The sequence below is a fragment of the Corvus moneduloides genome, chromosome Z (assembly GCF_009650955.1).
Source record: "Corvus moneduloides isolate bCorMon1 chromosome Z, bCorMon1.pri, whole genome shotgun sequence".
NCBI classification, from domain to species: domain Eukaryota; kingdom Metazoa; phylum Chordata; class Aves; order Passeriformes; family Corvidae; genus Corvus; species Corvus moneduloides.
This window is the reverse complement of record NC_045511.1, coordinates 48,703,798-48,728,415: the sequence shown is the minus strand read 5'-3', so window position 1 is coordinate 48,728,415 and position 24,618 is coordinate 48,703,798. Positions and strand designations below refer to the sequence as shown.

Here is a 24,618-nt window from a genome sequence, read left to right as displayed (position 1 = left end):
AACCTGTAGCCTGGTCAGCATACCTCCTTAGCAAGGGTTTCTTTAAGCATGAGATTATGCAAGAGAAACCACGATGGTTGTCAGGCCTCTTTACACTGGGCCTCAGTCATGAGTACAGTGAAGGGCAGCTGTGCCTGGCCCAGTCACCATGTCACAGCAAGATGGTGCTGCAGTCCTAGGTGCACATTGTCCTAGGCCTGACTAAGAGCTTCACAGGGCTGGAAAGGCTTTCCAACAGGGATGTTGTGGTAGTATGGACTGCACAGGCAAGAGGCAGAGGGTGGGGAATGCCAAGGGTTTGTGGTTTCTGAACTCCAGAGAATATAGAGGGACTTTGGGATACCAACCTAAAGCATGACTGAGGACCTAGAAGGGATCCTGTGCACACCTTGGTGGTGGTACAGTTCTGGAGAGCACAGTGGGAATGAGTGTATGACATTCAGATATGCAGATACCTAACAAAACACCTTTATTTACACCTCAGGGTATTTGCCTTCCTGTCTGATGTCATTTTTACAAGGGTAATGTGTTGTTTTCACTCATTCCTACTCTTCTACTTTGAAGGGATACTGGGAAGGCCTGTTTATTTAATTAATATCAAGTGGTGGGGCTAGGATTAGCTGTAAAGTCAGTACTCTTCAGCATGCTATCCCTTCCTGTTGTAGGCTATGTAATTATTTAAATGGTCCATGTTAGTTGTACTTCCTTCTCCAAAAGTCATCTGATGGAACCAAAGTCAGCAGCCTGTCCCAAATTTTACTGAAGTCTTTTTATAGAGAGGTTTGAATTATTGTAGATCTAGAATATGCCAAAGGGGTGTTAATAACTGCTAGAACATTTTAAGACCATTGTAGGTCTTAAAAGTAACAGATATACTGAATAATTTATCAGTATTTATAAGTTCCTATTACATAACAAAAAAGCAATTATTCATCTTCATCTGATGAATTTCTTTACTATATTGCATTTTGTCTGAATAAACTGAGTTGAAGACTATAAATCTATTTCTGAAAACATTTTTCTTGCAAATGCATGATGTTAATAAAAGTGAGAGTGTTAATAAAGTGATATGTAGTATATTTTGATATATGATGGTTTTGTTTTCCCTGGTTTTAAGTGAAAAAAGTATTTGTTTTCGTGGGGTTTTTTTGGTCAAGGATAAATTTGTTGAAACACAAACTGAGTAGAACTATAACTTTGTGCCTGTGATCACTTGGTGCACAGATAGTCTTAAGTATAGATGATTGAATAGAGCCACCCAGCCACTTGACTTCAACTTGACTTATCAACTCTTGTTGATAAGATAAATGACTAGAAAGCATGATTTGCTCCATGCTGTTGTGATCATAAAATTACAGAACATGCTTAACGTTCTGGTACCTATTACATTCCAAAGAAATATATGATTTCAAAGCTATAGTTGTCTTCCAATTCTGCAGATAAGTTTTGCTAAAATATTTTTCTTTTAATTATTGAAACATAGGGGTATTACTGCACCAAATATTACCGCAGGCCTGGTTCCTACGGTATCACCGTGTCCCGCAGCCATAGAGGAGGAGGAGGGAGGATCCAGCAGGCAGGAATTGTGCAGCAAGATTGATTGATTTAATTATTTTACAAACTCTTTTATAGACTTTTTTCTTCATAGTCTAATTGGACAAAGGATCAGCCACCCCTTGGGGGTGATTGGTTAAAATCCTAAAACATCCATTGTCAGAATATTTTTCTACTGTACCATAAACAAGACTTTTCAAGGTTGCAGGTAGTTTGGTTGTTTACATAACTCTGCTACCTCTTCTGTGAGAGAGAAAAGTCTCTCACAGACTTAGAAAATAGCAAGAAAATCCTTGCTAGCAGCATTTTTGTATCTACATAGGGGCAATTCATAGGAGTAGCATAATCCTTCTTCATCGCTGGCCAACACCACCAACATATTGAGAATTTGCTCAAAAGGATTTTTAAAGGGATATGTGATCTGAAGTCATCTCTCCATGCTGGCTGTCAGCTGTATTGGGCAGTCAGCCAAGGAGAAGTCAAAATACCTAGGTCTTCACCCTGTAATAAGAACAAAACTGCTGCTAAAGTGAATATATGAAGAAGATAAGTATCAGACAGAGTAGCCCTCTGAAGGAGTAAGCAGAGACCCCGATGCCTGAATGTGCAGAATCATCTGGAGTAGTTCAGAAGAGTCTGACAGTCCCTCTCCTTTTCATTGCAATAAAAATTTTGCACAAAAAATACAGGTTTATATCCAACCTTATTAGAATTTTCTTTCTTCACTTTTATTCTTACCCTTTTCTACGTAATTGATGCTACGATTCCTATATGTGCTTTCAATACTGTTTTGTTTAGGTGTACTTTAATTTTCCACGTTTCTAATTTTGGGTAATTATGTACTTATGTGTCACTGGAGCTACTGAGATGGTGCAGGTTAAGTCTGTGGATTAGTGTTTGCAACACTAGAATCCACACTAGAATCCCCCTTTGAACTGGAGCTCTGAGACAGTGCAACACGATAGATATCAATGCAAGATATTAAAAAATACATGTTTAAATAAAAAAGTTTTAAGCTAGGAAGTAATTTAGTCTTTTCACCTATTCAGATAGAAAAACTGGGAAAGCAGCTGTCGTCAGCTACCCTTTAATGGAGCGCACTTTTCTATGTAATCTATAGATTTATTCTAGATTTTCAATATGTATCATATTCAGGAGGGCAAAAAGAAATTTAAACTGGAGAGGCATGGGAAGTTCCTAGAGAGAAGAAATTTATTCCAGATAAACTTGCTGGAGAAAATAAGAAATCAGAAAAGCTTAGTGCACATATATAACTCTCCATTGTTATAAAAGAATACCCAAATAAATGTGTATTGTACCTACATACACACACAAACAGTGATGTAAAAAAAAAAAAGTTTCTACCTCAGTTTTGGCTTCCAGACTTTCCGTGACAAGCTTTTGCACTCCCAAGTCTCCCCATCCTTCCTAAAATGCAGGACATACAAATGGTCCATGAGTCAGTACATTGAGACCTTAGGGTAGCATTATTTTCTGGTTTTAGTTGTGTTGCTGCTTCTTTAGCACAACCGCACAGAAATGGGGAATGATTATAGATCTGAAGAATCTAAATGCTCATGGCTGTGATCTGAGCACAATCCTGTTTTATTTTTCCAGAGAGGCTTGTGAAGTTTGACCAAATTTCACAACCTGATTTTCAGATTGATATATGGATTGTTCTGCCTCAGGTTTCATCCCCAACACAGAGGCATGCACGATTTTTATGTACAATTTCTCAGAATGTGTTACAGTACTCATTTTTTTCCCATTATGTCTTTTTATAAAATAAAGTATTTCAACTTTTTCCCTTGGGGGAAAAAAAGAAACCCAAAACTCCCTAAAAGCCAAACCAGAGTCCCATGATGCACTAAGTCCTACAAAGTTAAGAGACACTGAAAACAAGGAATTACTGGATAGTATTAGTAACAGATGACAGTACCACTAGTCCTCTAGTATATTCAGCTTTTCATTATTTCTTACCTTTTGTGACATTTCTTTGCCCCCAGGAGAAAATTCTTCTGTGGCTTCTTCAGTTTATGCAAGAACAAGGGATTTCACTGGATGAAGTTGACCAGGATGGAAACACTGCTGTTCACATAGCTGCTCAACATGGCTATCTAGGATGCATACAGGTAGAGTGATAGCTATAGAAGAAACCTCTAAACTTCAAGCTTGAATGACAAAAGAAATATTATGGGAAATCTAAGTGGGAATAATTATTGATACATTAAAATAGATCAGAAGGAAGAACTTTAAACCAGTAGGAGTCAGACTGAAAGAGTGAAAAGCTCTGGGTTTTTGATTCTATTCTCAATTATGCTGTCGTGAGCCTAAACTAACTTGTATTTCAAGATGAAAGCATGATTATATTGTTCATACATAAGCAGTTAGTGTGTATGTTTTTGTGTTACAAAAGGTCAGCCAGGTTAGATATGCATACTTTTCTTATTAGTCTGATAGTTTTCCTTCTGTTTCTTTTTCCATTGAGTAGTTGTAGCTCTCCAGCTTAGGGGAACTATAAAAGATAGGTTTGTTGAAGGATTACACCTTGACTAAACCATCCCTTTCAGACTTACCATCCTGGAATGAATCTGTGCTATACATTGAAGAGTGATGCTGATTTCTAGCTAATTCTTGGTGAAACATCTTGGCCACTGAAAACAATACAGTTCTGTTGTACAGAGGTGCTAAAAATGGTAATTTGTCCAGCTGAGAAGGCTTTCACATCTACAGTGCTAATGGAAGCGAGATCTGAATGAACCAGTTTGGATACCTCTGTCCAGTAGCTGTGTTCAATGCAGACATACCAAAAAAGTCATGGAGTTGGACTAGATGGCTGATCTTAGAGTCATAGAACCATTAAGGTTGGCAAAAACCTCAAAGATCATCAAGTCTGACCAAACTAGCACCACCACCATGCTCATCATTAAACTGTGTCTGCGAGTGACACATCCACGCTGGTTTTGAACACTTCCCCGGACAGTGCCTCCACTACTTCAATGGTCAGTCTGTTCCAGTGCTTAACAACCCTTTCTGTGATAATTTGTTTCCTAATATGTGATCTAAACCACCCCTGACACAACTTGAGGCCACTTCCTTTCATCCTTTTAACTTGTTACCTGGGAGAAGAGGCCAATCCCCACCTGGCTACAGCCTCCAATCAGGCAGTTGTAGAGGGCAATGTCCCCCCTCAATGTCCTTTTCTCCAGGATAAACAACCCCAGGTCCCTCAGCCTCACAGGGCTTGTGCTCCAGACCCTTCCCCAGCTCTGTTGCCCTTCTCTGGATTTGCTCCAGCACCTCAATGTCTTTCTTGCTGTGAGGGGCCCAGAACTTGTCATAGGGCTTAAGGTGTGGCCTCACCGATGCCCACTGGCCCCACTGTTGCTGATACAGGCCAGGATGCCATTGGCCTTCTTGGGCCCTTGGGCACACACTGGCTCATGTTCAGCCACTGTCAACCAGCACCCCCAGGTCCTTCCAGGCAGCTTCCTGGCCACTCTGCTCCAAGCCTGTTGTGCTGCTTGGGGTGGTCAAAGTGCAGTTGAATCTCATCTAGTTGGCCTCAGCCCTTTGATCCATTCTGTGCAGATCCCTTTGCAGAGCTTTCCTGCCCTCCAGTAGATCCTCACTCCCACCCAACTTGGTGTAGTCTGTGAACTTACTGACAGTGCACATGATCCCCTTGTCTGTGTTGTTGATTACATTAAACAGGCCCCAGTGCTGAGCCCCAGGGAACACCGCCAATGACCAGCCATGATCTGGATGTAAATACACTCACCACCACTATCAGGGCTCTGCCATCCAACCAGTTTTTCACTCACACCATGGGCACCCAGTTTCTCTGGAAGAATACTTTGGGAAACCATGTCGAAGGCTTTACTAAAATCTAGGTAAACACATCCACAGCCTTTTCCTCATCCACTAGACAGGTCACTTTGTCACAGAAGGAGATCAGGTTGCTCAAGCAGAACTTGCCTTTCATAAAGCCATACTGTGAGTGAGATCCCCTGGCTGTCCTGTACTTGTTGCATGAGGATAGTCAAGATGATCTGCTCTATGAACTTGCCTGGCACTGAGATCAGGCTGACAGGCCTGTTCCTCCCTGGATCCTTCTTCAAACCCGTGTAATAGATGGGTGCCAAGTTTGGTAACTTCCAGTCACTGGAACCTCTCTGGTTGATCAGCGCTTCTGGTAAATTATTGAAGGTGAAGCAACTTAACTTTGTGTTAATTGCAGATGTACCCTCTGCCCGTCAAATTTGCTAGAATCATTAGTACAGTCACAGGAGTACATTTCAGTGTTTGTGTTGTTGTCACTTTGAGCAAAAGCTGTTTGGAGAAGAAATAATAATAAAATTATTCCAGGAAATTGCAGAGAGGTATTTGATAAACAAACTAGTCCCTGGAGAAGAACAGATAAAAGAATAAAAACCTCTTGGCAGAAAGGCAAGAAATAAAAATTAAAGTGATTAAGTCAAGTTAGGGAGGAAAACATGTCTAAGAACAAGCAGTAATTCTCAAGGGACTCAGATATGTATCAGTAAACTTGTTATTCCTGTTACCACACATGAACTGATCCACATCACCTTTCAGGCCACTGCAAATACAGAACATTTGTATTAGTCCAGCCCTAAAAGAAATATAGCTAGTGGATTTTCATTAGCTAACCTCTTCAAAGAGCTAAATATATTAGTGGACATTATTGTGTTGGATCTACAGCTGCAGAGCTGCTTACTATTATTACTATTATTACCTATTTATATATTTGGTCACCAAGAAGACATAACTCCATAAAAGCCAGTTTGAGAGTATCGCATAATAAAAAAAGAAAAACAGGTTGAGCTGAGTGAATAGACTTGAAGACAGTCAAATAGATTAGGAGAACATGACCATCTCTGCATTTTTTTATTGAGGGGATGTCTTTTTTCTTAAAGATGTGAGGAATGGACCCTGTAGAAACTCATACGAGAATAAAATAAACAAACCATCACATCCGCGCTGAGCCTAGTGGGTTTATTATTGTATTGTAGCCAATTGCTGTGATCAGTTGGAAAAAATGGGATAGAAGAAATGTTTATAATTTACTGGTGGGGAGCACTGTTGTGGTAGAGGGTGTGCTTAGGGTTGCTATGGAGTGTGTGTTTAGGGTTGCTATCTCAACAGTGCCTCATCAAGATGTGCAATGCATTTGAAGAAATGAGTGTAGATGATTTTGAACAGAGTGGTGACATCTGCAGGCTGTTTTCATGGATAAAACTAAACAACAAAGAGACTAGCCCTGCTGTCCCTGTGAAGAATTAGCCTTAATAAATGGCTTAGAACTCTCAAGATTATTTTATTTTAGGTAAATATGCAATTCAACAAGTACTTTCTGTTGAAGTGAGGCCATGAGAAATAAGTCATGAAAATATCTAGTGATGATAAAAATACACAATGTTAGTAATACTACTTCACTAAAACCTCACAGTTTTAAGTGTAGTTGATAATTTGTTGTGCTGTGAAACAAAATAAACCCTGTGCCAAATAAGCTTGTAGTCTACTTTAAAATAATGTACAGTGAATAATCTGGTAAGAAGAAAGGAGTGATAAAGGAAACAGGGAAACTATAAGCAGCAGAATAAAAAATGAAGAATCACTGTTAGTGATTCCCTGGCCCTCTTATTCACTGTGTTTATGAGCAGATGACACTCCTATCATGTTTCAAACTATTTGATTACTTTCTGCAAGGTTTATTTTCTTTCTGGACAAATTAAGCCCAATCTATTGATATGAGATGCAGTGCAAGAGTTCATAACTTTCCTTTCTGCATGGTTTTAACAGATCAGACAGACCACCCATTCCACTTCTCTGTCAGCAGATGTAGAGGTCTCTGTGTCTGCTGTTTGTGGTCAACAAAATCACTCCAATCCTCAGTGGTTTTTCAGCTCTGCTTGGATAAGTCAGCCAAGAGCTCAGCCATGCAATTCCTCTTCTGCATGTGTGTGCATAAAGTTAATGACGCTATCGTTTCTGGGTGTATAGGATCACAAGTTTTCCAGGGGGCTGGTATCAACATGTGTCAAAGCATTGCTGAGAACATTTAGGTCCTATTTTACCTACTCCAGTAATGCAAAGAGCTCCTAACACTGATAATTACAAGCAGATCATAAAGAGGGAAGAGTTAGTCTCAAATCTTGCTTCAGTTATTTGATGTCTTGAGGTCGGCCTGACAGAACTTCTTTTTGCACATAGAACACTCTTTATTCTAGTCTCAGAATAACTCAAATGGCATGCTTACAACTTGGATGGTTCTCCAACAGCAAGCTAGGGTTCTCTGCTGGTACTGTGAGTAACACAGGGATATACATCAGAGTGTAAGATATTATATTTCTTAAAGACTAAAAGCTGACACATATTTCAGTACGTATTCAAAAGAAAATAGTGACTAACCAAGCAAGTGCAAAGCAATGAGACTTCTCTCAGCAATAAAAAACCACACTGACCTAACCCCCCAAAAATTCCAACCAGATTGATTAAGTCATAGTACAGTTCTTTATCAGCAATAAGAAATTTGTGCCTGTCTGACCTAAAGTATCTGGCCTATCTTTCATGTCTAAGCATTACTTAGCTAAGGAATCAGAACACTGAGACTGCTCTATTGAGTGTTTTAAACATAGGGATTCTGCTGTGGTAGAAAATGGAGAGCTAAACCACAAAAGGAGTCAGCAAACACTGTAGCAAAGACATTCCTAAAATGAAATCCTAAGGATGTGTTGAAATACGTTGCAGTGTGGAGATCCCAAAAACAGATCTGGTAAGCCATTACAGCTCATCACCAGCCACTGTAAACTGGCTAGCAATGTGTTCACGCTGCTCTGGACCCTGCTGTTATCTTCATCAGATGTCCTGTGTCCTCTTTTCTAGGTCTGCCATGTGTAAAGTTATCACAATATTCTGTAATGCACAGGGAGATGCATCTGCAAGAGTTTATTACTGTGGTGCAGGAGAGAATCAATAGGTGGCCAAATGGAAGTCCTGTTTTGATTTGGTAGTCCCACTCACTGTATGAATGCTACAAGTGATGCTATGCTGTACAAACGTATGAACAGAAAACAAATTAATTGAGTAGAATTTCAGGGGCCGAGGAGGGAATAATATATAAATTACAGTCTTTTTATAGCTCCTCTGAACTGCAGCTCAGTCTTCTATATTATTGTTGCACCTGAGTGGTAGATTTGATTGGTATGTGGTTTGAATTCAAGCTGCATACAGATTTGTCAGTGACTGAATTTTAAAAATGTCTGGCTTAGACTAACATTTCTCAAGCATTTTATTCAGGAGTGCTTTTTGTCCAGCCGTTCTTGTACTGATCAGAAGTCACAGCATAGACTTACACTTAGAGATGTCACTGTTCCCTTTCATGTTTTTACAGACATTGGTTGAATATGGAGCAAATGTCACCATGCAAAACCACGTGGGAGAGAAGCCATCACAAAGTGCTGAGCGACACGGGCACACCATGTGTTCCCGCTACTTAGTAGTTGTGGAGACATGTATGTCGCTGGCCTCCCAGGTTGTCAAGCTGACTAAGCAGCTGAAGGAGTAAGTGTTTCATTGTTAGCAAGAGGGGCTGATCTTAAAACAATACCCTACTTCAGTTTATTAGCTGTGTCCATTTTCTTCGTCTTATAGATGACATTTTAAAGTTGTATTTCTACCTTATTTCTTATTTTGAAACACAAATTATTCTAATTGCTTGCTTTAATTGTAGATGCAGTTACTGTGGCTTAACATGTCAATATTCTGGTAAGACTCTTAGAAACCATCGGCACTGACCTAACATTGTTCCAGCGTAGATATGTGATCAAGATGTCACAGTCCATGAAAATGACTTCTGATAACCTTATGTTTCGAAGAGACCATATCATTTTATGCAAGTAACGTGTAGCTAATTGTATTGGGTATAAATTACAATACTCTGTTAGCAGGGAAGCTAAAGAGTGGCTTCAGTGAGAACCAGCAAGGGGCTTCGCTTTGCTGGACAGAGCTCTCTGCAACAGACCCACTGCAAGACACAACTAAGCCCTACCTGTCATTCTTCTAGCACCTCTGTGAAAGCATATCTAAAAAAGAGCAGAAAATGCCAGAGAGGAGAAGAAAACAGAAGAGTGACAATCAGAGGGAATAGCAAGGTCAGAGGAGCTGGAGGTGCACCATGGTGAAGAAAGCACACCCCTAAAGGGACTGTGGCCCATGGAGAAGCCATGGTAGAACAGGTACATCCCTTGGAAGGGCTGCAGCCCATGCACAAGCCCAGAGCCAGTGATTTCCTGATTGGAATGCAGCCTGTCAAAGACCCACATTAGAGAACAGGAAAGAGTGGGAAAAAGAGAGCAACAGAGAGAAACTGCTACACGTGAACCCTGACCTGTGCTGCATGTTGGCTTACTGAAAAACTGGGGGTAACCTGCAACAATGACAAGAGGGGAAGAGTGTCTGGAGTGAAGCCTGAGAATGGTGGAGAAGAAGAGCTAGGAGTGCAGATGAATCTGGGAGAGAAGTTGAGCTTGGAAAAGGGGAGAATAAGTGTTTTAAATGTCTGTCCTTCTTTGTTTCCCAATACCTGAACCAATAATGAAATATTTATGCTAATTAACCATGAATTAAGTTAAATTCTCCACACTGAATCTCTTTTGCCCATGACAGTCACTGGGAAGCAATCTCCCTGTCTTTACCTTGACATTTTCTCTTTGCAATATCTTCATTCTTTTACATTTATACTGTCAAAAATACAAACCCTGAACTGAGGATCATTATAACATTTACAGTTTTCATAATTTTACAGCCTGACAATATTCCCTGGATATGTCAGTGTACCTGGTTGTACTTGGTCCATTTGCTGAGAAAACTGACATAAAGGAAAAAAAATAAACATAGGGCATTTCCCTAGAAGACAGCATTAGCATCTGATTAATATCAATATATCACAAAATATATTTTCCCCATAATTCAGAAAAAAAAAAAAAAGAAAGAAAAATGGTATACACACCAGGAAGTGGAAGTGGCAGCTAAAGAATACCCATGTTTCATTTCTTTTCTGTTCTCACCCAGTACTTGATAAAAGTTTTACCTCTCATATGGAAATAAAGGAGTTGTTATGTAAGTCAGCAGGCTGCTTACTCACACAGAAATAGTCTAGTTGTGACTTTCATGACAAAAGCATTAACACTTTTCCAAGTATCCCCACTGTTACTTTTCCAAGTAACCCACAGGCTGCATCCTTAGGAAGTCATTTAAATGATTCGTATCTGGCTCCTGATGAGTTTCTTTGCGTGTTTCAGCTGGAGTAAAATCTGCTTCCCTTCAGCAGTCTATTTTTCAGGCTTCAGATTAGTTTTAGTAAGCGCAGCAGCAGCCTGTTCTCCCTCTTCTACACAGAGATGTAAGTCTCTTGTGCAACCCTGTTGCAGCTTACTGAGGCAGTGAAAGAATCTATTTTCTGCTTGAGGGAGCAGCTTCTGCATGGCTATTTGGGCTGCAGGCCTCAGGCCACAAGTGATTTTGATAGAAGCAATGGACCATGTTCAGAGGCTCATGCTCAAGAGTCAGAAAGGATGATGGAGGAAGATTCTTACCCTGTTTTTCAGTCCTCATCCTTCTTAAAAATCCAAGGGGGGTACAAAGTACATCCGTGGAGCATCTTGTCAAGGGGACCTTTATCACAGCAGGAGAATCCACTGGCTGCAACACCTCTGAAAATCCTGAAAGCAGTTCTGAAGATCCTGAAGACATCAGATGGCAACAGATGGAAGTCAAGTTTACTTTCTAACTCTTTCAGATGTACATAATGTAGCTGTTATATAGGAATAACTCCAACTTGGGCAGTTGAGCTGGCTTTCCTGGATTTTCACCACCTACTTCTCCCAGGGCTAATGAACAATGTTCTAGAGACAGAAGAGGAATAGTTTTATCATGATGGATTACCTGAACAGTCAATATCAACACTAAAATCCCTTATGTGCTTCCCAGCCTTCCCTCAGCTTCCAAAATATGAGCTGGTCATGCAATCTCTGTAGTGGTATGGCAAGGTGTGTGCAGGTTGATGGGGTTTTTGGTTAGCTGGAGCTTTTTTGGGGTAGAACATGTTATATAGACATATCGTAAGAAACCCAATATAAACTTTATAATGTTAATCTCTTTTTTATTTAGTTAAGCCATTTTATATTCTGCTTTGTGGTGTAGTCATTCTTGTGTTATTTGAAAAAAAAAAGGAGAAATAAGAAAACATGCTGTGAGAGATACTCCAGTAGAGCCCAGTGCCTCAGCCTATTCCTTCTGCAGTTACTGAGCTCCCTGATTTCATAAGGAGGTGGTTCGGGTTCCCAGATGTCTAAGTAGACACAGAAGGGTTCTTACATATTACTCACTGGGAATATTGTCTAAGGTAAGACCCCCAGAATTTCGCCATCAATTCTAATAAAACAACATTCACCCTCTTACTCATGAAGCTACAGTGATCTTGTCTCCTAAATCAGTCTGGCTTTAATACTTTGCAGTATTGCTGTTCCAAAAAGTTGTGATCCCTTGTTTCCAGTGTTATCTTGGAATATACATATGTATGTTATTTATCTTTAGGGATAGCACTGGCAAGATGTGTGGGTGTCTGTGACTTCTGTACTAACTAGTTAAACTATAAAAATGGAGTAAACTTCAACTCTTCTATCACAATAAATTGTTTAAGAGGAATGTGAACATTAACTCAAGAGGAAGACATCAGAGATTTCTGCTGGAGCTAAAAACATAAAAAACTGTTAGCTGCATTATTTAGATATTTAGAAATAGATATTGAAGGAATGATAAAAGGAAAAAGAAAACAGATAAATTGCATCACAATGTAATCTCAAATGAAAATTTCCCTGGCTCTTATAGGAGAGTATCTGGGGAGCTGCAATATAATCTAATGTTGACAGATGGTAGGAGTAATTTTAAAATAGTCTAAGGAAGTGCATAGGCCAAAGGAAGGAAGATGGAAAGTTAAAGGAAGAAGGATCTACATAAAGCATGGCTGTATTGTAAAATGCAAGGCAGTATGTCAAGATCACACCTTTATTTCTGGAGCACTTTTCAAACTCACTTTGATATATTAAAAGTAAAACATTTGTTTTCTGCCAGTCCTGCAAGTACAACCTCTAGTCTAGAAAGTGATCTGGATTCTTTCTGACTTTGACATTGCCAGTATAAAGACTGCGTTTGAAACTCAGCTAAATCGTCTGCTGATGGCATGTGAGCTAGGAAAGTGTCCAGCTCACTGGTAGAGGACTGCCTTAGTTCTGCAGATGCAACTGCATAACATATATTACATACAAAAACATATTACTTAGACAGCAACAGATGCACAGCCTGGGAGAAGCAGATAAAAAGTCATTTTCCCACGGTCATTTGGTCAGGACCAGGGAATAAAACGCAATGTAACAGTTCTGTTTCAGGTGAAAGATAGCATAAGTACAGTAATAAAAATCTCTAAATCCCTAGTTTTCTAGAAGTTTTCCAATAATTCTGTCTGTGTAGTGTTTAGACGCACTGGAAATTACAGATCACTAAACAAGATTGAATGTTATCTGTGGTGGTCAACAAAAAGGGGTGTTTTGACATGAGAATAGAACGTCTGAATTGTATGGGACCAGGGAAAAGAAGACCTTTTTGTGGCAAATTGATCTGTCATTCTTGTAGAACTACTTGAGGATTTCAGGTTGTAATGCTCAACTGAGTCCTTCCTAGGGAAATAAGTATGTTACAGGACAACAGATGTGATTACACATGATAAATGGTAAATGGAGTTTCTACTATGGATATCACTCTGATATTACTAACAATTTTTAGGTACTATTGCAATTTTTTAAGTGTTGGTCTCTAAAGTTATTTGCAAAACAGCGTAGATCACAACACCACACTGAAAGTGATAAACTGCGGTAGGTATAGCCCTGGGATAAGGTGGATGCAGAGCCCAGGTACAACCTTTGGTAAGGTTGGGCAACAAGCAGATGTGACACAGACATCATATACCTAACTCCATCCTGCAGCTGAAGTTTGGACCAGTCCTTTCCTGTGGGCAGAGACTTCTCTCTGAGTTCATTTGCAAATAGAAAGGGAGAGAGCCGTTGCCTGAGCTGTTGCTCAGCTGATAAAGGCCATCCACCGAATGTAGGAAGTGACTGCTTAATCTGTGCACTTTCTATTCTTTTCCACAAACAAGTAAGAAACAAGTTTACCATACTTTTGTGTCTGTGAGTCACTCAGTTTCAATTCACTGCTGCTTATGATCACTTGTCCTTACATGAAGTTTTAGAAGTAATCTGACAAGTGAGTTTCTCTCAGTTGTTCTTGTACAGTGATTACAAAATGTCAGCAGAGATTCAGACAAAAGCACAAACTCTCTGTGTTCTTATTTATAAGTTCTCTATTCGCTACATAAAGTACAGGTGAAGAGGACTTCTTTCTTTAATACAAAATTGAAAGGGTAGTATCAGTTTTCCTGTAACTTACTTATGCAGTCAGTTTTACAGTTTGAGGTACACAGTCTTACATTTTCTTGCAGGCAGACTGTGGAACGTGTGACATTACAGAACCAACTCCAGCAGCTCTTAGAAGCCCAGCGGTCGGAGGGCAAGTCACTGCCCACGTCCCCAAGGTAAGGTGACTGGAACTGTACTGCAGCGTGGATTTGCACACTTTCTTAATATATTGGTTATCAGGAAAAGCTGTGATCTGGCTAAATAGCAGACGTGTTGTGTAAAGAAAATGTAAGGGTTTTACCTCATGGACTCAAAGCTGAGCTTCTAGAATTTGACAGTGAGTAATGATAAATGCTGGAAATTTCTGAGTACAAACCAAATAGTCCCAGCTTCCCAACAGGATGAAAGCAAATTTTGTAGTGGAATGTAGGATATTTTGCATTAAATAACAGGAGAAGATCCTAGAAACCCCTAGGAAAGCTGTAAAGTTTGATTTTTGGTGGTCTCCCATACATTACTTTTAGCAGTAAGTTATAAAGCCAGTTATCAAAAACAACTACTTTCATATTAATGAGGCTCCTTGTACTCATTAAATCTTTTACCTGCTTTAGCTTGTGTAAGAAGTCAAAACTCTGGAAACTTCCTGTGTTGTTTACATATCCTGTCAGAAGTCACAGAAAGAAACACAAGTTAAGTTTCAAACACTAAAGAGGAGGATGGTAAAGACAGAGGACTGGATCTCTCTGACAGGGTGATACATGGAAGCAGATGAAGCAAGCATGACTTCACTCTCACAGCAATCTGAAGATGACTTGGAAAGAAATGAAGTAACTCACATACAAATAGAGATTTATCGGTTTATCTTTTTTTTAAAACCATTTTCCCCTCTGGAAGACATATACAATGCTGCTTCTTGTTTCAGAGTTGTTAGGGGGCTACATATATGTGAAACTATAAAGCCAGCATAAAAGCTTCTGCAGCCGTTGATTATCACAGCTTTGGGTCATCAAGTACGAACTTGCAGGGTCAATGACTGCTTTTTTTCAATTCTCACAGAATCTCAAGCATTTTTCTGTGCAAGTGCTCCATGGCCCTGAATTTCATGTGTCACTGTTTCAGAGAAGTGCAAACAGTTACAGCTGTAGATAACAAAGATATTGGGATTGGAGATGCATTTGTGTAAAGGAACTTCAGCTAGGAAAGGGCTGTAAACTCCAAACTCCTGCTGAAGTACAAAACCACACTGGAAAGAGGGGTTTTTTGCCCTTTTTAAGGAATCTTTGTCTTCCCTGTCTGCCAGCTCAACAGCGGCAATGGGACCAAAGCTTTCCAGCTCATTTGTTTTCTGTGATTTTTGCTGACTGATCTTTCCAAGTGGTCTCTTATCTGAGTTCTGGGGAGCACCAGGACTGTTTTACTTTCAGTATCAGATAAGATCAGGTGAAAGCAGATCCCTCATCATTCATTATTCCTGTAAAAGGGCAGGCTTCAACATCAGTTTAGTTAAGTGAGCAAGTCTGAAAATTACACTCTGTTTATTTTATTTCATAGCTGGCTACTACTTTTCCATCTAGTTGGAACTCACTCATAGATATTTTCATCATCCAAGGAGGCAGTAGCAGATCTAAGAGAACTTATCCCTGTTACTAGGAATGTGTGCTATAGATAAATGCATGTTCTTCACTGTCTGTTTAGGTTTGCCACAGGAAAAAAAGCCATAAAATTAATTGAAAATGAGGTGTTTAATATAGGCATGTGAATTTTGTACACTATGAGAACTATGGACTCAGGAGAGCAGAAGGTGCTTGCCTGCCTCACACGAACCTAAATTTTCTCACCTTGTCCTTGCTTAGAGGAAAAGTGGTCTAAAGTAAAAATGTGAAGTGTTATGAGCTCTAGCATATGTCGCAGGAAAAGAAAAGGTCTCTGCAATTTACATTCTTTGCAAAGCAGTCATTGTTGAAATTGCTGTTTCCGTCTGTAAAACAGTTGGGGTTCTAAATTTACTTTATTCTATTAGTATTGAAATAAATTCATGTCACCTTTCTCTTGCTTTTCAGTATTTCATATCTGAAAAGGTTTTGAGTGCAAATTGCCCTGACTTTTTATGAGGTCTTATATGGTTGTTATTATTAATACCAGATGCAGTTTAGATTTATGAAATCATTGCTATGCAGAGAGGTGGTACTTTTACAGACTTAGAATAAGCTACTTTTGTATTATGACGTGACTTGGATAGTAGGCATTTAGCCTTGTGGTGCTTTTTAGCATGTCAACTCACACAAGTAGGAGTAGTTTTTCTACAGTTCTCCTCATAAAGTCATATTTGGTGTTTGAATAACCATTCTAAGTTCTGGTTTTAAGGAGGTATTTTTCGTAAGAGGAAGCAAACATACTCAAATTCTAAATAGGAGTGGAAGCAGGGTTACATCCTTCTCTATGTAATCTTTGCTGTGGCATCACAGTAATGAATTCCATGTGAGTAGCGATGAAAAGGATAAGTAAAAATAAACTGAGACAGATGTATACACCAGAAATGGTAGTTTCACATTTTAGATGTGCCTTAATGTTGCTATGATATTTCCTCTTTTTTTCTTTAAGCTTGCCGTCATCTCCTTCTTCTGGCAAACCCCAGTGGAAAACATCTGAAGCAGATGAATTGTCTCCACCAAAAAGTAAATTGAGCACCCAAGATGGTATTCAGATCCTTGGCAGCTTGGGAACATCTAGTCGTGCTCGATCTAAGATAAAAGATGAGGACTCAGATAAAATCTTGCGCCAGTTGTTGGGAAAAGAAATCTCTGAAAATGTCTGTATGCAGGAAAAGCTGACTTTGGAATTTCAGGATGCTCATGCATCCTCCAAGAACGTGAAGAAGATTTTGCCAGAGAAAAGGGAGTTGAAGTTAGCCCGACTGAGACAACTGATGCAGCGGTCTCTCAGTGAGTCTGATACAGATTCAGCTAATTCTGAGGAGCACAAGAACACCCCTGTGAAAAGAACTGACAAACCAAGACCTCAGCCTATAGTGGAGAGCGTTGAGAGCACAGAGAGTTTGAACATGATGCTTAAGAAACACACTTCCACAGCAGGACGGCGCTTTCCTTTTGGTATCAGGGTCTCTAAGTCTGTGGATGGCCACAGTCCTTCCCCTACTTCGGAGAGCAGCGATGCGGATAATGAAGCCCCATATCAGTCTGGTACAGTACCTCAGAACCAGTTTTGTGAGGACAACCCTCCGTCCAGCACAGACAGTGCCACTGCCCAGAAGGTTGCCACCAGCCCTAAGAGTGCTCTCAAGTCCCCATCTTCAAAGCGCAGAACCTCTCAAAATTTGAAACTTCGAGTAACTTTTGAGGAGCCTGTGGTGCAGGTGGAACTAGCAGAGTCAGAACTAAATGAGGAAAAGGATAAAGACCGGAGCAAAGGACTCACGCGGGCTCCAGCCAGCTCTGGGGAGTATGCAGGAGACCAGCTGAAAAGGCCTTTTGGAACCTTTCGGTCCATAATGGAGACACTGAGTGGCAACCAAAATAACAACAACAACTGTCAAACAGCAAACCTCATCAAAACCTCCTCAACACTGCCTTTTACCTCACTAGGAAGGAAGACAACAGAAAGCAAGGGAAATCCAGCAGTTGTCTCAAAAGGAAGAACCAAGACAGTGAGTGCACTGAAAGGAGGGGCCTTTTTTCCTTGTCTCATTAAGTAATGCATAAGTTTGACAGCTTCTTCCTTCTGCCTTTCTATAGCAAAAGGAGGCACACAAATACTTTATTGTATTTGACCTACAGAAAGTCCATCCACTTTTTAGATTTGGAAGAATTTTCCAAGGAGTGGCAGGAATTGCTTATGTACAGAGTCTGTATTCTTAGGGCACATGATCCACATACTCTGTGTTGAAAGCTTTCCCCAGAGATGTGATTCACATGGAAATGATGTTTGGTGTTGCACTGAGTGACAAAACATACAATGAGAATGTCAGTCTTGAACCCATGGGACTCCTGAGGTATAAATAACTGAAGAACTGTCCTGTCCTGTCCTATAAATACTGATGAGGCCAACAGAATAAGAAATATAACAAGGAAAAATTGCAGAAATGGTCCTTCCTGCTTCTCTGGGAGCTACAGCCGACCCTAGGTGTTGAAGCTGTCAGCAACAAGTCCTCTGTGACCACCTTCTCCTCATAGCACAGAGTCTTCTTGTGTCAGAGCATATGGTTGGGCCTGTCACAAAACGTACTGGATCCAGATCTTCCCCTCTCTGCAGTGAACAGAGTCCCTTTTCTGGGATCCCAAGGGGATGAGGGGTGTTTGCAGTTAAGAAGCTGGTCCTCTTGTTTAAAAGAAAGGAGAAAATACTTTGAACAAATGCATCTTTCAAGGCTTTAGGTCATTGGTTGCACTTGAAGACCTCAAAGGTCTTTTCCAACCTAGTGATTCTATATTGAATAGAAAGAGTCAGATGTAGTGGGTTTTGTGTAGTGTAGTGTGGGTGCAGTATTTTTGTGGAATGGAGAGAAGTGTGAGCATCTGGAGATACAATAGAGATGAGTGAGAGGGAATGGTTGATGATTTAATCCTCTGTGGAAGACAGGGAGGGAAGACAGGTGGATAGAAAGACACGAGGGGAAAGAATAATTTCAACATAAAAAAAGCATAAAGCAGGCCAATAGGAGGAGGAGCAGCAGTAATGAATTATATACTGTAAAAAGTATGACAAGGTAATGGGAGAAAAACACAGGAAAATCTTAGGCAAGGAGGAGGCAAAAGAAACAGTGGAAAGAGACAATTGGGAAATAGTGAATAGCCCATATTAGTGGGTGCTGTTAGACCAGTAGTGCTATAGCAGACTTAAATGAAATTAAATGAAACTACATGAAAAATTCAAATGACATCTAAAGGGCTAAATTGAAGTGGGACTGCATTTCTTAAAGTTTACTCAGAATCACAATATGAACTACTATGATTTGAGTCTTTAAAGACAAGCACCATCTAGTCAAACAGCCAATTTAACATAAAAGTATTTTTAAAACACAGTGGCTTTTCTTTTCGAATGAGTGATTCAGATTTCCAAGTGACAGGGGAAAAGACAGTCTGTCTTCAAAGACGTTCTGATAGGTTGCAAGGCCATGAGCAGATTTTGTAGTTCCCTAAGAAATTTGAAGGATTGTATGAGGTAATTCTAACAGTATTGATGCTTGCACTGTAAAATGCTTGTTCTGTGAAAAGGCCATGTTTGCATGTCACTGCTGCCAGCATCAGAACTGTGGAAACAATAACGTTTCATACCAACCCAAAGGACCACAGCACATATCTCAAAGAGGTAACAGATTCAGGTGCAAAAAGATATCGTCTAAAATGTTCCTGTGGCTGTCTGACTGCATGTTTTAGTGGCTCTTCATGTTATGCATGTGGGAAACTCTGTGCATGCTCTTAACTGGTATGATGTTGTACTTCCTTAGGATCCTTACTTCAGCTACACCAGTCTTTCTTCTTGCACGCTGAATGAAGAACTTCTGTGTAACTATGCTTGGTATGTGCTTATGCATGGTAATGTTTAGCATCTCTGTTGCCTTCTTTTCTCAAATTGTATGTTTGTTAACACTGTTTGTAACTGAAACACTGGAATCAATTGATTCACAAGAAGGGAAGTAGATGAATATCTGAATTCCTAGAAAAGCAGAAATTTATGATGGATTTCTGCTGATGTCACTATTGAACTGGCTACAGGATTTCAGTTCCAAGCAAGTACAAAAAGTATTCATGCTCATAAATCGACCAGAGTGTATAGCAGACTTTGGCTGAGTATTCTGCCTCTATTGAATAAAACTCAAGTACCAGATGAGAATGGAAATTAAATTTCCTCTCATGAGAAGAGCAAAAAGATCACAGTTCATCTTGAAATAGAGAATACAGGGAACATGAAGCAGAGTGCTGTACTTTAAGTCTAAGTGGTCTTCTATTTTCACACATTTTTCTTACTCTCCCTTAGACTTTGAAGTTAAATCTGTTTTTTAAAAGTCTGATTAACTCTGACTATATTTAAATTCCTTAAGTTAGTCCTGTCCCATCAGGGCTATTCAGGCAGGTAGAGACCAGTCCCTCAATTCCATAAAGATATGTTGGAAATAAACAACACTTGACAAAATGTTTGTTTATTTAATAAGCAAATGCTTTCTTAAAAATGACCTGTCATTTTCTCTTAACACTCACAAATTCCTTGCTTCTTTTTCTGTTAAACTGACTTGTAAAGTTACTTTGACGTTAGTTGTTCTGCAGTTCAAGAGCCTAAGTTACTTTCAAGTTAGTGTTTTCTAAATATCTGATACATGGAGGAAGAGGGGTCCGTTCACTAGTTTTCTATTGCCAGAACCTTCCCATACTTAAAAACTCAATTTCTGTAATGGAAATATGAGTCTTGTTCAGAAGCTATTGGTACAGTGTATGTGAAACCAGAAACAGTAGAGATTTCCAAGAGGTTTCATTCTCTTCTGAAAACAAAGAGGGAAACTCCTGTGCAGAAAACTGGATAGCAGCAGTTTGAGGGAGCATCAGCAGGCAGCTTCCAGTCAAAACATCCAGCTGCCTGTCCAGATCGTAGAGTAATGCAAAACAATTAATCTCATCCTTATGTTGGAGCCATGTCCCAGATGTAGGCAGTTGTTGTAATTTGGCACTTGCTCTGTGTGACTGCTCTTGTGTGAGGAATGTGGCAATGTGGCATTTCCCCAGAAGCGAGAGACAGGGAAAGTCTGGCTGCCACTGCAGGGCTGAGGCGTCACCTGCTGGGAGGGTGATGGTTGGGCATGAACTCCTAGCTGTCCCTCCAGGCACTGCTGGTCCAGGCACCATGTCCTAAAGCTGCCCCCATGACCATGGACGCATGGAGAACCAGAGAGTCGGAAACAAGGAGCAGAGTGCACTGAGGCCGCAGCTTGAGGAGGCTGTTACAATACCCATAAATTTGGAAGTCAAAGTCTGTGGCATGAGATTTCCAAATATCACATAAGAACGGAAGTTGTATTGTGCTTTTCAGAAATCGGGACACAGACCTGAAGGTTCTCAGAGCTTCTAAGACAGCCTTTGTAATGACCTTTAGCATCTGTTGTGATTTTTGAACAGCAGAATGGGTACCAGTCGTTAGTCAACTGCATGATGTCCAGTAGGTGTGACATTTAAGTCTTAAAAGAACGTCACCGTTGTGTGCACTACAGGCTCCTGGACACTGTTTGAATTTTCCCTGGATAGTCTAGGGACTCTGTAATTACCATTTCAGAACTATTTTGAAAAAAAAACTTCTTTGGAAAACAGTACAGTCTTTGGTGGTTTAAACCTTTATAGATTGTTATATTGGGCAATTATGTTTCTGAACACAGTCCCCAAGCCCATTTTGACACTACACCCTTATAATAGGGGATTTTATTAGCAGTTTCTGAAATCTGAAGTCATTATACAAAATCTACCTTCAGTGAGATGACTTCCCTGTCAACTAGTTTCCAGCATCTTTTTCTTCAGCTTCTGTTCTTTTCATTTATTTTTTTTTTCTTTTCATTCAAAACACCCGAGTACATTAAGGCTTTGTAGTTTACTTTTTCAAGTTGGTCACAGCTTAATAGTAGAGGACTGCAGTAAATTTTTAGTGGCCTTTTGAAATTTGATTCACCCTATTTTTCTTAAAGTCTTGGAGGAAATTTTAGATGTGCAAGATGGTTTGGGGTATTTTTTCCTCTTTTGGAAGGATTAGCTGGTTTTTGCATATTGCGACTCCAAGCAAATACTTGTAGGTTTTTTTCCATCTTACATATATGCCGATGAACAGTTCTTTCCCACACTTTAAATCATCTGAGATCTGCATTACATTAAAATAAGCAGTAAAACCCTGTATTAGGTACAGCTATCAACAGCAAAAATTGCTTCCTACATGGTGGCGCTCAACAGAATCCACCATCAAATATCTGTCAGGTAGTAAACTGGGCATGCTTCTAAACCAGCGAGTGACTCTAACCTAATCCATATCCCACTGCCAGGCCTAATGCTGGATAAATTACAACTTCAAATGTATCCTCCAGAAAAAGAATGCTTATATGTCTAACAAAATAGTAACAATTCATACTAGTAGAGTATAACATGAACACAAAAGTAACTGTCTCAGAAAATTTACATTTGTTCCCTTGTGTGCTATTACGATCATGCACCACTGCTTGTTGCATGAGAGGATGTAGTAGTGGTGATACAGGCACTAGAAGATGTTAAAAATTTAATTAGGAATGTGGTTGCTAGTTAGCAATAATAGTACATTTGGTGTTTGGTATTGGTAATACATTTTTTCCAGGTCAGGAGACACAGTTGTAAAAGGCTTTGTTACCTAGAGACATCTGCATTAGCTAAAAATGTTCCTCTTTGAGGTCTCATTGCAACTGTAGAGCTGCCAAAGGGGGTCTTTGGTGTGCCTACTGAGCCTCTAGATGGGGGACTCACCCACAGGATCTTTCAGCACTGCAAGCCTAAGCTGATGCAGCAGGTAAATCTTAGCCTTAGAAAGCATCCTTTAGAAAAGCGACATGGTTAATGCTATGATAACCGCAATCCATGTTAAGTGCCAAAATGTAGGTGTAGCAAAGAGTTAAGTGCTCCTCTTTTTCCTCCTCAGACCCATTCCTGCAAAATCTGTTTCGCCTGGCTCAATTCTGTGTGTTTTGCTCTTGCATTGGATATGTGACAACTGTGATTTAGATGAATGAAGGGGATTTTAAAATGAAATGATCACTAATGCCCTTCTTACTAGGACCCAAAACTATGGTCCGTGAGGTCAGCTTCTGTTAAACCCTGAAGTAACCATCAGCTTATCTAACCATCCTAAGTATAAGTTTCTTGGGAATATTTGGTTCTTTGTGATGGTTGTAGATTGAAATAAAGCTATTCTGGCTTACAAGAATCAAGCTCACCAATATGGGAATTAAAGGCAAACTTCTTCATAAACATACTCTTGCTCTCACTCTAGCATCTGTCCTTTGCAGCAGCAAACCATCTAGTCTTGATTGGATTGTAGGAGTTTTGCTCTTCAGTAGTAATAAGTAAAAGTGAGGCTCTTAACTGGTTTGAAAACTGCTGTGGACTGGATGCTTAGTCGACAATCAGTTGGAAGGTTAATTGAAGAGAAGGGGAACATACTGGCAACTCAGAACAAGAACATATGAAAGAAAGTGAAGAAAATGAGAGCTACAAATATGTTGTGCATAATTTTTCTACTCTAACTGGCAAGCTGTCATTCAAATCTCCTACACAATAGATAGATAGATTTATTTCTTTCTGATGATTATTTATGAGGACAAGATAATTCTATTACAGGCAGAGTCAGAAACCAATAGGATATGTCTGATGTTTGTTGTAGTGAATCTTTTTGTCACTGTGATATTTTCTCTAAGGTGCAAGGAATTCTTTGATGTTCTGTGCATTATTACCAGAACATTACAACAGCACTCTATTTAGTGCTGTGACTTAAAAAGCTCCTCATCATCCCATTGATTTCCAGGTTTGATTTCAAAATGGAAGTTACAACTCAGAAAAAATTCACAATATTAAAAAGTATTTTGTGTAGTACGTCTGGAAAAATAAGCCCAGAGAAAGATGAATTCAGATTTCAATACATGCAAATGGAACAAAACAGGGTAAAAAAACACAGTGCCAACCCCTCTATATTTTCAGTGTTACCGCTGAGTAATTTTCTTCTTTTTTTTCTCCAGGCATGATGACATCAACTGGAAAATCCAGAAATCTGAGAGTCAAAACAGTGCTGAAGAGCCAGAGCTGCAGGAATTCTTCCTCTAAACCACATCATGATGTCTCAGTTTGAAATACCTGAAGTATAGCCTTTTGAAACACTAATAGGAGACATACCACTCACCAGCAAAACAGCAGCTGTTAGGATGCCTTAATTTTTATCAGTTAGACCATATACAAATCTTTTTTATGATATATGTGTATATGTAACTTGTTTGTAAGTGATGCTGTGTAAAGGCATGGGTGAGCAGAAGTAACAATTTGGAAATTGTTATGACACTTGCAATTGCCAAAATGTTTGTTAGGCCACAGAACACATTTTGTACTTTGTGTCTTGCATGGATATATTGTCATATATCTTTATTTCCCTTTGTCAACAGCATATACTGTCAAAATTCCAGCCAGGACCCTGCCTGAGCAGCTCCTCAGTGAGACCAAGGCAAAAGCATTGACTTTTTTTTGAGTATGTTTTGTCTGTTGTTATTTCTATTTTTTGTAAAAAGGAAATAAAGAAGGTGTTAAGAGGACACACTGAGTGCAGATACTTCCTATACTTCATTTCCTCTTTTGAGCTCTAAGTTTTTTATTGTTCTTTCTGGTGTTCATTTGATAATTAGACGACATCCAGTTTCCGGATTTCAGTTCAGTCAATTAGTTGTGTCAAGAGCCACTTTAATGTATAGTGGTCCTTCATCAGCTTTAAAACATTTAGAAATAAAAAGTATAAATGCAATTTTAAGTTACCAATTACTGCTACTTGCCAAACACTGGCAGTGTGCTCAGCTTTG

General features: G+C 39.6%; 1 protein-coding gene across 2 annotated transcripts in view; it reads left to right on the top strand.

Moving 5' to 3' along the window:
* The window catches only part of SNCAIP (synuclein alpha interacting protein), an 88,305-nt gene extending 63,948 nt beyond the window's left edge, over positions 1–24,357 (top strand). The window contains exons 7-12 of one of the 2 annotated variants that reach the window (XM_032096427.1): positions 3,561–3,686; positions 8,969–9,138; positions 14,132–14,224; positions 16,650–17,712; positions 19,513–19,583; positions 23,794–24,357. In XM_032096427.1, the coding sequence (XP_031952318.1) occupies positions 3,561–3,686; positions 8,969–9,138; positions 14,132–14,224; positions 16,650–17,712; positions 19,513–19,583; positions 23,794–23,878 (1,608 nt within the window). In that variant the 3' untranslated portion in view covers positions 23,879–24,357. The remainder of the gene's footprint in view (positions 1–3,560; positions 3,687–8,968; positions 9,139–14,131; positions 14,225–16,649; positions 17,713–19,512; positions 19,584–23,793) is intronic. The other variant, XM_032096428.1, reaches the window with a different exon arrangement.
* The last annotated feature ends 261 nt before the right edge of the window (positions 24,358–24,618 follow it).